Source organism: Nanorana parkeri, unplaced genomic scaffold (genome assembly GCF_000935625.1).
Source record: "Nanorana parkeri isolate BGI_ZX_2015 unplaced genomic scaffold, ASM93562v1 scaffold921, whole genome shotgun sequence".
Classification (NCBI taxonomy): Eukaryota; Metazoa; Chordata; class Amphibia; order Anura; family Dicroglossidae; genus Nanorana; species Nanorana parkeri.
In genome coordinates, this window is record NW_017307189.1 from 288,146 (window position 1) to 302,229 (window position 14,084).

The following is a 14,084-nucleotide window of genomic DNA, read 5'->3' on the forward strand; positions in this document are numbered from 1 at the left end:
AAAATAAGAGAAAATAGACATGGCATTTAAATGTGATCCAAGTAATACATCTTTTAACACGCAATTTACAAAACTGTAATTTCCCTTTGTTTTATTATATATCTACATTTTATGCTCAACAAATAGGAGTTAATGTGTGCTGAGCAATTATATAAAATAATACATAAAAATAAAATTGTTCTACTATGTAAATTAATGAGTTGTAAAATATTCTGAAAACATTTTGAAATCGTAGGTAATACAAGCAGAATCTGCTTAATTTGAAACAGGAAGCTAGATACAAACTCTCTTGAAGGACTGTTGGACTCAATGTCGTTGATGGGTACTACCTACTACCACGTAATTGCTGTTTACTTTTTTCTTTCTGATATTTTTGTACTGAGATCATGATCCCAGGTCCCAGTCTAAGCTTACTTCTAAATCAACCCTTAACTCTCCATAGCATATCTACACAGGAAATGGTTTTCTATGAGCCTCATTCACACTACAAAGCTGACTTGAGGTGGGTTGCAGAAAAATGCTCCATAGCTCATCTGAAGTCACCATTAATCATCGCAACACAACTCAGGTGCAGTGCATTCATTTTAATGAAGTGTCTTTGTTTGACACTTCAACAAAGTAAAACAAAATATATATATAAATGCACTGAAACAGCACAAAGGACCGCTACCCCGCCACCCATACACAGCGGACACTAGCCTACATGGGAAACCGCTTAGGGCTAGTGTGAATGGGCCCTTAAAGTGAAACTAAACTCAGGAGTTAAAGCTTAAAAATACATTCAAGTACCTTATTAAGAAAACTGTAACTTATTTGTGCATCCCTCAGTTGTGTAGCCACCACACCAAGCTGGCTCTCATGATAGACTACAATCTCAAAACAAATTAGTAAACTAAATGTCAGATTGTAATTCATCGAGTGAGCTCGAAGCGGTGGCTACTTCAGAATGAAGGAAATTGTCAACATGAATTCAGAGATGATTTGAGGATCTCTAGCTGAGTGATAAACAAATAAGATACATTTTTGTTTATAGTTAAGGTTCGAGAAGGTTTGCTCAACTTTCTAATCGTTAATGGGATTAAATCAATGATCAAGTTTGAACAGAGTGACGAAAAAATGCGAAGGAGCATGTTGGAAAATTTTCCTCGATCGAACGAATGAATGTGGTTTTCATTTTTATATTCCATTCATTCCAAAATTGGAAGTTAAATAAAAACGAAGATTAAACGAAATTTTGAACAATTGGCAAGTTTCTGATGCTGGTATAGAAAGTTCTGATGGGATTTTTCGAACAAACTTTCGTGCAAAAATCTAAACGTGTATACCCTACTTAAGGGTCCTACCACGTTTTTGTGCCATATGTGTCCCTTTGGGGAGATTTCCCTTCATTTTCAGAAGTGAAAGAAAATCCCTGGTGGTCAGCAAGGTCAACAGAATTAGTGACCCCATTGGAAGATTTTCCATTTATTTGTGTTCTGAAATTCGTGTTCAAAATTTGGGGTTTTCTTTCACATTCACTTTCAGTGATAACAGTCACTAGGACACAGACAGCAATAAAAACCTGACAGGTGGTCTAATCCCTCTCCACTCTATCCCAATCTAAAAAAAAAGTTTTTTATACTTAAAAGTGACACTAAACTCAGGAGCTAAATCTTTAAAATTCATTCATGTACCCTAAATATTAACAAAACTGTATCTTATTTGTACATCACTCAGCTGTAGATCATCAACTAATCTATGAATTGGTGCTGACACTGTCCTTCCTTCTGGAGGGTGGCTACTTGTGTTTCCCATGGTCCCTGTGTATGTTGTAAAGTAGCCACCACTCCAAGCTCACTCCAGAGATGCACTACAATCTCAATGCATATTGGCAAACTAAATGTGAGATTGTAGTCCATCACAGGAGTGAGCCTGGAGAGGTTACTAGCTTGGCTACTTTACAACACACACAGGGACATACAGGGACCATGGGGAATAAAAGTAGCCACCCTCCATAAGGAAGGACAGTGTTAGCCCCAATTCAGAGAGAGATGAGTTGAGGATCTACAGCTGAGTGATACACAAATAAGATACATTTCTGTTAACAGTTAGGATACATGAGTGCATTTTTAAGATTTAACTGCAGAGTTTAGTGTCTCTCCAATGTCATGCAAGTTCTAAAATAAACCATTAACATTTAACCATAAACCTAACTTACAAAAATATTAAAAGATATTAAAGTCAAAAGGATTTTAAGCTATTGGAAATGCTGATGAAATCACTTACAATGAATGCTGTTCCTTGATGTTTAAAAGTGTAAGGGGGTTATTCACAAAGGTGCAAAAGGCAGCCAGGGGAATAACCCAGCCAAAGTGCAGTGAGCCGATCGGCATTTGGCTATTCACTCCGACTCACTACGGTTGATTTCAGCCGTACATCGGCTGAAATCAGCCGTACATGCTCTGCATGTTCCGGTACCGAGCAGAATAGTACCGAGCATGTTCTGGTACAGAGCAGAATAGAAAAAGAGTGAAATTAAAAAAACATTAATTAATTAATAATTTTAAAAATGTAAATAAATAGGAAAATTAAAAAAAATTATTAAAATAGTTTCGAGAAAAGAAAAAAAAGAAAATTAAAAATAATTAAAAAATGCAGGCAAAGATGCCGGCAAAAGAAAAACAATTGGGCTAGGCTAGCAGTGACAGCTAGCTCCGCTCAACTGTTTCCTATTGGCCGGGACTTGACAGAGTTTTCTAGCACGTCCCAGCCAATGAATAACATTGGAATTGTTTAATGACAGATCAGCGTCCCCAGGTGATTGGGACGCTCAACCCAGTTGTAATTGTTTAATGACAGATCAGCGTCCCCAGGTGATTGGGACGCTGATCTGTCATTACAACTGGGTGGAGCGAGCCGTGAGATCACGGCTGGCTCGACCCAGCTGTCTTTAGCGCGGAGATCGGTCAGCTTTGGCCGTCCTTTAGCCACGCTTCGGCTGTCACTTCGGCCACTTCAGTTGAGCCAAAGCATATGGGTTTGGCTTGGCTAAGTCACTCGGCTGCTGTACGGGCTATTGTTAATAGCCCGTACAGCAGTGCTTCGGACTGAGCCGAAGGGCAGAGGTGGCCGAAGAGAGTCGAAGGATCAGCTGAAGCTTCTTTAGTGAAAAACCCCCTTAGTTACCTGCAGAATCAGCAGGTCCCCTGAGCGCTGGTCCTGACTTCCTGTTTTAGAGTGACTCCATTCTCAAGCAGAGTGTTATGCAGTCACCCTTGTGTGTGCAAGTAAGCTGTATGCATCTCCAGAAACCCTCCCCTCCCTCCTTCCTTCTACAAGCTACTAGATGAACAGGTGTATGGTGGAGATCTGTCCTTTGTGATCTTGTACTGGAAAGGAAGATCAGGGAAGCTGAGCTGAGAGACTTGGAAAAATGTAAAGCAATGCTTTGTTGGGCAATGTATATTTGTTTGATCTGGATTCAATATTGTAAAAAGTTTGAGAGTTTAATACTACTTTAACTCTCAACCTGAACCCCTTAACTCTAATGAATATCACTAAGTTAATCCTTTTAAAGCCATACTTAGCATATCATCTCTGAAAGTGCTCGATAATCCTAAATAATGCAACAAACTAAACTGGCAAAATTCATCAATCGTTCCTAGATAATTATTTTAAGATCACCTGGTTTAAAAAGAGACAGTGCTGAGATGCCAGCAATGAATTTAACAGATTTGGGTTTTTTAGCACCTTTTACTGCTATATTTGATACATAAAGAATATCTATGCTATTGATCTTATACAATACAAATGATATATGTAAATAAACACACACATTCCTCTTTTTTTTCTCTTTGGGAAATGTTTACAGAAATTTCACGTAATACCTAAAAAAATATTTAGCAAGGTAGTGCAACTGCATTTTTCTGCCATCAGCTGTTTTTTTAATCAGGCTTCTGTATACTGTAATCAGGTCAGTAAAGAAATAAGTACTGACTGGTTGCTGTCTCTATGAACATCATCGACGTTCCTTGCTTTGCTTTTTGAATTCGTTTTTTATCCTCTTGGTGCACCATGGTAGGTAAAACCATAAAAAAGGGTCGATTTACTAAATTCACATGCAATATTTTATTTTTACACAATTTGGAGATTTTTATAACTGGAAATTATATTTTCCATTCACTAAAAGATTTATTGCATGGATCAGCAGAATTTAATGCATTCATGTTATTGTAACAGTTCTGACATAAACAATATGCCATCAATAAAGCCCTAACAGTGAGATTTTATGAAACATCTATGGAGCACAGCATACAAATATGGCAAAACAGGGGTTAGACACACAAAGATTTATTGTTAAATGTAATATATTTATATATATTTATGCATGTAACATTTATTATAAGAACAATATCACAGGATAAAAGGAGAGACACTTCTTATAGCTTAGTGAGTTGACCTCATTTATAAGCAGAAGCAGCTTATAAATAAGAAATGTGCAGGAAACAAGTGGCAGGGTCTTACACAAAATATAGACAGGCATCTGATTCAAATGTAGCCATTATTACTAGTGGGCACAGTGTTTTGTTTATTTAGCAATAGCTTAACGTATAAATGCACCTGATATTTGATAGCTGTGTGCAAATAAAGGTTTAATCAATTTTGGATTAGTGTGAATACCAAGTGGCAATATCTAAAACACATACGCCTGCCACAGAAATCCATATTCCATTATAATTAAGGTAATTTCTGAAACAGTAAGATATGATATGCCATTAGTATTATGATACCTGAACTCCGGGTGAGCTTAAAAATTACCCTTGCATTGGGCAACCTGTCCCCCCCCCTACATGCTTGATTCTTCTAGGGGGATAAACACAGGAACAATACTCACCTTATTCCTTGCCCTCAGACAGGCCACTCTCTGATGTTCTCAGGATGTGGGTGGGACTTTCCCATCCTCACGCACAATGCAGGACTGCTATCACTAGTCCTTTTGTTTGTAGCTCAGGTACAGCTCCAAACATGTGTATACTATTTAAATATTATACAAATAAGCAAAAAGAATAAAATTTGCAAAGTGTATTTACATCTTAGGGCCTTAGTAAAAACCGAAAGGCACTAAACCTCATAAATCTCATGGGAAGGGCCAAGTTTTTATTGTGTCCCTGTGCGGAAAATTTACCCATTTATTGTTCCTGGTAACCAATGTCACTAAGACAGAAAGTAGGGGAACAATCTTGCAATAGGGGCAAATTTTTTGTTGCCAACTGTCAACAATGGAAATTTACTTCCTCTTGGGGAGATTTAATAACCTGGGTCTTAGCCCTTTCCTAAAACATTTTGGCTTTACATACACATTAATGGCCCTGAATTTTCTGGTTTCTTAACCCATTTTAGTTCCAACCACACGTATTGCTGTACATGCAAAATTATGTATATCATAGGATCAAGGGGCTTCAATGCCATTCAGTGTTGCTGTGTATCCGTCTACAAGGAAGTTTATAAGATCCAACTTAAAGGTAAAGCGGGTGGATTTTAGCCTTTAACACAGAAATATTTTCTGTATAGTTCACCCATTTCACTTGTTGCCCTTCAGAAAAATGTGCGATAATTAAAATGGCTTACTTAAACTCAAAAACTGAAGTGTAAAAATCACTGTTATATGCTGCTTTTGCCCATTCTAAGTCCTGATGTTAAGGTTTAGGTAGTGGTAATGCTGTAATATTTAAGTAGTTTACAACTACCTAGCCTTTGATATAAAAAGACAATTTGAGGCTACAGTACATTTACAGCAATACAAGTGTCGTGGACACATGCTTGGTATTATATATGCTTTTTATCCACAAGTTAAGCAGTGTGATAGTGTGAGCAAGATTAATTTAAAACTCCTTTTGTGTGGGTATATGTAAGAATCTAATTAAGGAAACTTGTACTGCAAAAAAAGATTAGGGCTGGCATTGCTGATTGTGTTCTAAGAATATTAGTTGACAGGCTGTCTCTGGCTTTAACAATTACTTTATCACTGACCTGGAACAAGGCAGATTAGAGAGTCACTGTGATGTCAGTGGAGTTGAGTTAATAAAGGCAAATAAGTTGTTTACTTTGTAAGGGAATTTGCACTTTGCAGGGGAAGCTTCCCCCTTACCCTGGCCATACACTGCTATGATTTTTTTAGAACTTTCATATGAAAAAACATCTTTTGACTTTCTATTACTTGATAGGGTCAAATCGAGAATCAATTTCAACTGTAGTGAAGGCGAAGAAGCAGGGTGGAACATTTTTCTTGAACAAGCGAAATTCTAACAGTGAATGTGGTTTTCGTTTGGGAAACTCAAGTCAAGTGTCTGATGGCATTATTGGGTGGTAAAGAAAGATCTTTCATTCGAAAATCTACTAATGTATGGCCAGCTTTAGTTTAGTGAATAAGGTGAAGCGCGATTGACTTCCATCATCCAGTCACGTGCAACAAAAATATTGTCTTTTTTTTTCTTGCACATGATTGAGTATTTTTTTTTAGTGGAATTTCACCACATTTACCAAGCTAAGGGAAACTTCCACTGCAAAGTGCAAATTACCTTGCAAAGTGAGCAGCCTATTTGCCTTTAGTAAATCATTCCCAGTGCCTTAGACAGTACTGAATCTATTGATTCAGCATAACAGCCAACCAACTAGAATTTTCAGGGGTCAACAGTTTTAGCTTCCATGATTTTCGGTACTTTTTTTTTGTTCAACTGGCTACTACGGTAGAACAATTAAAAGAAAGAAAGAACCGCTTTGCTCTTCTGCCCCTTATCAGTAATATGTGCTGTGAGATGAGATGCATGTGTGGAAGAAGGTGGCATCTCTAAAGGCAGAGGAGGATAAGACGGCCGGAGGCAAGGTGAGAGGCACATCTGGAATGCGTCTGAGATAAAGTTGTTGGTTAAGTGAAAATATTTGCCTTCATTTGTATTGTTGCATAAAAATACTGTTATGAAAGAAAGTCTAAAAAGCATTTAGACAGTTTTTGTTGCATCTATTAGCATTAGAAAACATTTTCCACTCACCAGAGCCTTCTGCTTGGACGCTCAGATTGCTCAGACATAAAGCTTGTGCTGCTGAGGCGTGAGGCACTACTGGTACGGGAAATGGCTGACACATCACTGACATCACTATCTGATGATTTGGCTGAGACGTTGTCACAACTTCTGTATTGATCTTTATGCATGTTATACTAGTGGTGAAGAAAAATAGCGTTAAAATATATTTTTAACACATCATGCAGTTGATAAAATGTAGAGAAATGGCTTAGATTGACAACATAGATTAAGCTTATTTAATAAGGTAATGCAAACAGCAATAATCATGTGCAAACTGCAGAAACATAGATTCATTTGATTTGGCTGCTAAGGGATACTACAATTTCCCCTTCTCAATATATTCCTGGAACAATTGTTTGCTATGAATTACTATCCTTTTGCAGAATACACTCTTTGTCTTACCAATTAATCCTAGTAATGTATTTTCTGTAACATATTAATTCTATAAAATCATGAAATATTATATGACCTAAATAGTTGTATGATTGAAGATTTATCCCTGCACTAACATACCTATGCAGTTTATTTACAATATATTCAATGTTCTTATTTTGTCTTGCACTGGCAACTAACAAAATACAAAATGTCCAGAAGAAAAAAACCTTTATATTGCAACAATGCGGGATTTAGGGTCTGTGTCAGCAAGCTTTGGGGCTTGGGTTGATGACATCCAGTTGACATCAGTTTGAGATGCTTCTGAGATCATTTACAGTGCTATTCACAAAAGGATGAAGAGTTTGGAGAAGGCAGGAGAAGTGAACAATCTAGAACAACATAGCTAAACTGGAAAGTGAGCTGAATTGGAGAATTCTTTAAAATCAGCTATTGTTCACCTCTCCTGCCTTTTGTGAATAGCCCTGTTAAAATTTATTGACAATGTGCATTTGACTTGTAGTCAACCTCCTGCATTAATAATTTAAAGGAGGTTTTGCAATTCCATAGACTTGTATGTGAACACAAAATTTGTTTCACGCAAAAAAAAGCCAGTTGACACAGGCCCCAAAAAAAGGCATCATATCTGACTAGACTATTTAAATTCTTACAGACAGCATTATATTATTTATTTTTAGTAAACTCTGATTACTAGTTCACCCTTGTAAACTCAACACAAATTAAAATCAGGCTGTGGTTGTAACATTTCCCTTATTAAGTCATACCTACTAATTTTACTTCAATTGTCATTACACTCAGAGGGTTGTGGCTGAAAGAACACATCAATAGGAAACAGACAATTTATCAATAGGAAACAGTTTGGAAGTAGGACAGAGTGTTCTTGTAATACAGAATATTTACACTTCACTTTCCACTGCACCACATTTAGTATATTCACACCCATACTTTACAAGCTGACAGCAGACACATGGTGGAAATCTAAGCAGTGCTGCTGGATCCACAATTGTTAACCAATTTCCTTAAAAATAAGCTATAACATTTTAACATTTATCATGGAGCCTCCTGGATCAGGTTATTTCTCATTTGTGCAGGTGCATGGTATTTGGGGCATACTGAGCTTAGGGTGACGGGAGGACGCTAGTTTGTGTCCTCCCGTTACCCTAAGGAGAACTATGGAGAAAAACACTGACCCCATAGTTCTCCTTTAAGACTAAATTAAATCTATTATCAAACATGTTAAATGCAGGCACTGGCTGCTTTCACAAAGGCTTAACAATCTGACAAGCAAATCTTATCAAATGCAAACTATCACATTATGTTAAGAAAAGCAGTGTGTCACTGCAGGTTAATCTATACTAGCCAGGTGCTCTTCCAGCTTGTTTACTGACAGCCACTATACAAGAAACCACACACCAGCTATATCCAAACTGATTCTTTATTCTTTCATAAAAGCATAACACAAGAGATGAGTTGAATCCTCTGATGCATTTTATGCACACTGGTACTTAGTCATAAAGTGCCAGGCACCCATATATTTGGGGCCAAATGTTAGAGGACATGTTGAATGAGGGCACTGAAAGCACTTGAATTGATAAAGCAAATGATACAAAATGTAAACTTGTTTTCCCTTAAAACAGAAACCCACAGGTCTGTTTAAAAAGAAAAACACTACATAAAAGAAAAACAGGAACAGTACTGGATGCATTGCTTATAGTGATCAGTAGTGTTTCAACTCTTATTATCTAGGAAGAGAAGGCAAGAAATCAAATTTTTCACTATGCGTAACAAACTTCCCCATTTTCTTTTCTCTATCTTTTTATAAAATGCTCCATTTTAAATAATATACCCAATACCTAGTCTTGAGGTTTTCGGTACATCATTTTAAATACGTTCTACTAATTGCCTTCCTTGCCTTTTCCTGCATTCCCTGGGTAACAAAATCTTTTTACAAAGATTTTGTTTTAGTCTTTCAAAAATATGATACAGCTACTAGGGGCCCGGGAGGCTTTAGTGCTTACAACATACGACTGGTACACCTCCAGCCCTAAAGAAGGCCTGAAAGAGGCTCTAGTGCAATGTGCTCAACCCTGTTATTTGTTTTTGCTTTACTAAATAAAATCTTTCATTCACACATGAACCGACCCTTTTCTTAAAATTCCTAGTAAGAAGTAAACTTACTGTATGTACATAATCAAATTTTTATTTGATGTGTGTGTTGACATGAACCTCTTCAAACAAAAACAGCAGCTCATTTTTAAAAATGCAAATGCAAGCACCAAACAGTACCTCCCAACTCTCCAAGCCAGGAAAAGAGGATACAGTTCAGTTCTCTAAACATTCTCTAGTTCTCTTAACATTTTTACTCACACGACACCTCCATATCATGCTCTAAGTACATTTTGCATTAAAAAGTCATACAAATGAAAATTTCTTATATGAAGAACAGCCAACAAATCAAAAACAACAGTCATATCATTTTACAAAATGGTAACAATTATATATTCTACTAATATCTCTAAGTCTGTGGAGATTAACAAAGAGACTTAAGGATCCTAAAGACAAATGACAGGCTCCTGACTTGCTGCTGATGTAATATTTACAGGCCACTGCCAGCCAAAATTCATCACTGCCATACTAAATTAAACATTTTGCTTGCTATTGCAGAAGACAAAGGCTGTGCTTGATAGATGACCTGTGAATTTCAATTTGTTACTGGGTGGTAAATGTGGCCTTTCAGTTTTGCCTCTACCTTCTCTTTATGGCAGTGCTAGCCAAATACCATTATTATTTTGTTAAATAAGACAACAAAGCAGTAATAAACTGTAAGCACCTTTGCTTATTGGGTACGGCCCCTGTCTTTATAAAAGCAAATAGGAACATGTGAAAGGTTAATCTTGCAAAATGATATAAGCAGAATTTAGAATAAGATATCGGTTCTCCTGCCAAATAAACTTGGGCAAAGTTTTTTTTGCATGAGAATCAGGGGCATTGATTAGCTAAAATCCCCAACTTTTCTCCTGTACATATTCCAAAACCTGAAAAGTGAAATAATTGCTGGATAAATTGCAAAGGAAGTAGAACAGTAGGACAACAGGCCCAAGAATGAGTCCTGATAAACTCGGGACAGCTGATAAATAGTATTACCGATTCTTGTATGGCTGATGTTTTAGTATGTAAGCAGAAGTCAACTTTCACCTCACTATTCTGCAGAAATAATATCCTTGTCTGCCAAGATCATCCTGAGGTTTATGTAAAAATTAATTTGTTTAGAGTACACTGCACTTGCTGCGTGGTTTACAGCCCTTGGGCACACTCTCAAGTATATTTGCTACATACAATACGTACAACATAGTTGTTCACTAATTTCCCTACACTGCACTTTCTGACTTTGTTATCATAAATATAAGCCCTAAAGGAAAGATACTGTCTCCTTAAGATGTAAGCTCCTACAAACAGTGATGTGTCAAGATATAGTAGGGTCAACTTTACCATTAGGCAAAGTAGGCCTGTGCCTAAAGGCAACAGAGTCAAATAAGTGGCTTTTCCCTTTATAGTTATCAACAATTTTTTCCCATCATTATTTATCTTAAATAAGCCTATTTACACACTGTCACAATATTTAACTCCAGGTTAAGACAAGTAAAACAAAAACAATGTTCTGAGTAAAAGAGATTTACTCCATAGGGGTCACTCTGGCCCTGTATATTAGATCACAAATCCCAAGGGCAAGGATTATGGTTAAGCACAGATTTGTCATGTTAAATTACAAACCTGGGAAGGCAGCCTTTTTCTGTCAGGCCATAACTGGCATTCAAGTTAAAAGCAGGAGGTAGACAAGGGTAATAATTCATACCAGGTCATACCTTTACAGACAGTATGCTGATGAGGGAGTTATAAAGTTTATGAGTTTTCTTCTTGAATTACAGCACCCAACTGACCACAACATATATAGGAATATAAATTATTAACCCATCCCTGACTCAGTTGTACCCCTGCATGTACCACTGTTCCCTCAGGTTAAAAATGCCTCAGCTCTTTCATCCATGGTTCAGTAACACACCGTTCATGAAAACATCACTTAGTGAGTAAAGTCATAAAAATATAACTTCCTCCTATCCCTCAAATATTGCTGCTATAAACTCTGACTGGTTGCAATGGTTTCTTGTCGTTTGAATGTATCTTATGCTCTTTGCACTGTTTCTTTATTAAGATCAAACATATTTTAAACAGCATGTTTGTAAAGCCCTTGAAAAGATCACACACATCTGCTGTGCTGGATCCATTGTTCATTAAGTGGTTATGCTGAATAGGCAGTAAATATGTTGTGCAGAAATGTTGTCCAATGTATAATCTACAGTAGAGTGTAAACTCTTGAAAGTAGGACATTTCTAGAAATATGATGGAAAACCTTTTTATGGATAAAAAAACTTTTTTAGCAAATTTTAGATACTTGGGCCATATCTTGGGACATACTTCCATTAGTTTGCAAACACATACAATTAAGTGGAGATTAGAAGCCACAGGGAATTTTTACTGTACAGTTTAATATACTTTTAATATACTTTAAAAATATTATCCCATTTTTTAGTATGTTTTTTTATTTGTGATTTGTTCATATTCAGCAAGGTATAGGAAGAAGGTTTTTGAAGCAACTTTACCTCCAGAGGACATTTCAGGATGATACACAGTGGGGTTGTGTATACACCATGCTTGTGTGATGACCAGCGTGGTGTGGAATTGGCCGCTTGTTATGGCAAGTATACAGTGAGCAGTTATTTTTATTTGTTCACCTACTATAGTCTGTTCTCTTCCTATGTGCAAGTGTGTGCTTGGAGCTAGGAATACCTAGGTGTGTCAACCACTGGAACTCCTGATTGTAGGTCTCTGAGCAGAGATGGTACTATGCCCTTGATGTGTAATAACTTAATTTTTGAACATATTAAATATTAGAGGGAGCCTTAAAAGGTTCTCATGAGTGGAGTCTACTGCAGATAACAGGAACTATCATTACAAAAACCCCAGCACCTTTCAAAATAAGTACAACAATTATGCGGAGGTAATAAAATATCATGCAGGATTTCGACAAGCTCCCAGCAGTTAGCTAATTCCTGTCTCAGCCCTGCTGTGCATTGGATTACAGAAAGGTTATATAAAGACAGAGTAATGAATTTATAATAAATTTATTTTAAAATACAATAATTGATTTTCAGTAAATACTTAACTGGATAAAATAATGATCTTCTGTATCTGTGTGGGGTTTGCCCTAATGTCCTAATTTAGTAGAATTGCTTTATAGAGATGTAGGGAACCCTATTCTGAAAGTATCTGTGTGTAGCTTAGGAAACACATGTTTAGGGTTAGCCTCAGCACTGGAGCTTACTGCAACTGCTCCAAAATAGAGCAGAGAAAGCACTGCAATGAAAACAGATGAGGTGAAAAGCTTAATGTGCAAAGGCCTCAGTGCATAGGGGACTGGCAATTTATTTTCCACAGCATAGCATTCCATTTTTTTTTCAAAATATAACTTCAATGTATTAATGGCATGCTAGGGTTGTCCATTTCCATGATATAAAGTAATATGCTTGCCTGGTACAAGAGACCATAAATCATCTTTTACAATGGTCATAAATCTGACCTGACGATATCTCTGCAAATTAGGAATAGACCCAGCCAATCTAATATTCACTGGGCATCAGCAATATACTGTCCTCTGAGAATGAAAAAAAGTGACCTATATGTCTTCTATTGACTTGTAGATTTGTTTCCCTGGCCTGTTGGATATATACTTCCTGTCGCCTTAGGTCAACTGTCTTGTGAAACTCTGCACCTTTCTCAGTGGACTGGATAGTCTAAGTATCAAACTAACAAAATCAAATATCATAGCCACAAAAGAAATGCCAAAGTTGGAGGCTGAGATATCTGAAAAAGAGTTTGCCTTATACCTTAGATTATACACAGGGCAAACATCAATTTATTTGTGAACAGCAACTTATTTCTGCTTAGCCAGCATATGCTGTCATCTAGGGTATCAGGGCTAAAACATTACTGTATATACTGTAAGGATTTCAAGCTGCAGCCCTGCCTGTTATTCCTGGGTCCTCATTGTTTGTGCCCCTGCACAGTTTGTATAGTTTTGTTGGTAGACTTGTATTTTTACTGTATTTTTACAGTTCAGCCCCACGGTTCCATACACCTAGGACTGATCTGCTGGCACAGTAGGGTGACAGTTTGCCTGCTGTCGTAGATTTTAGGTGAACTGCTCAAAAGTGAGCAAATTGTCCATTTCTTTCCAGTGGTCAACAGGAACTTAAAATAATGTTAAATATAAACTATACCAAAAAGGGGAGATGGCTTATAACTTTTTATAGAAACTAAATTTGTGCAAGCCCCAAATAAAAGGTTAACTCCAAGAGCAGGTGGCATATGTGCTTAGTTCAGCAAAAAGCCTGATCTAAGCTCATACAATAAGCTTTCCCACCACATCTTACATGTGGAAGTGTGGAAGCTGGTAGTCAAACTGTGGTCAAAAGATAGGAAGGTTCAGTGATACAAGTGTCAATTAATGCTTTATTGAGGGAAAAACAAGTTAATTAAGTTCTATGATAGTCAAAGAGTAATGTAATGCACATG

At 36.9% G+C, this 14,084-nt stretch overlaps 1 protein-coding gene across 1 annotated transcript in view; it reads right to left on the bottom strand.

Annotated features, from left to right (window-relative positions):
- The window catches only part of RIMS1 (regulating synaptic membrane exocytosis 1), a 285,605-nt gene that overhangs the window by 71,318 nt on the left and 200,203 nt on the right, over positions 1–14,084 (bottom strand). The window contains exon 25 of the mRNA XM_018566132.1: positions 7,029–7,195. Coding sequence (XP_018421634.1) covers positions 7,029–7,195 — 167 coding nt within the window. The remainder of the gene's footprint in view (positions 1–7,028; positions 7,196–14,084) is intronic.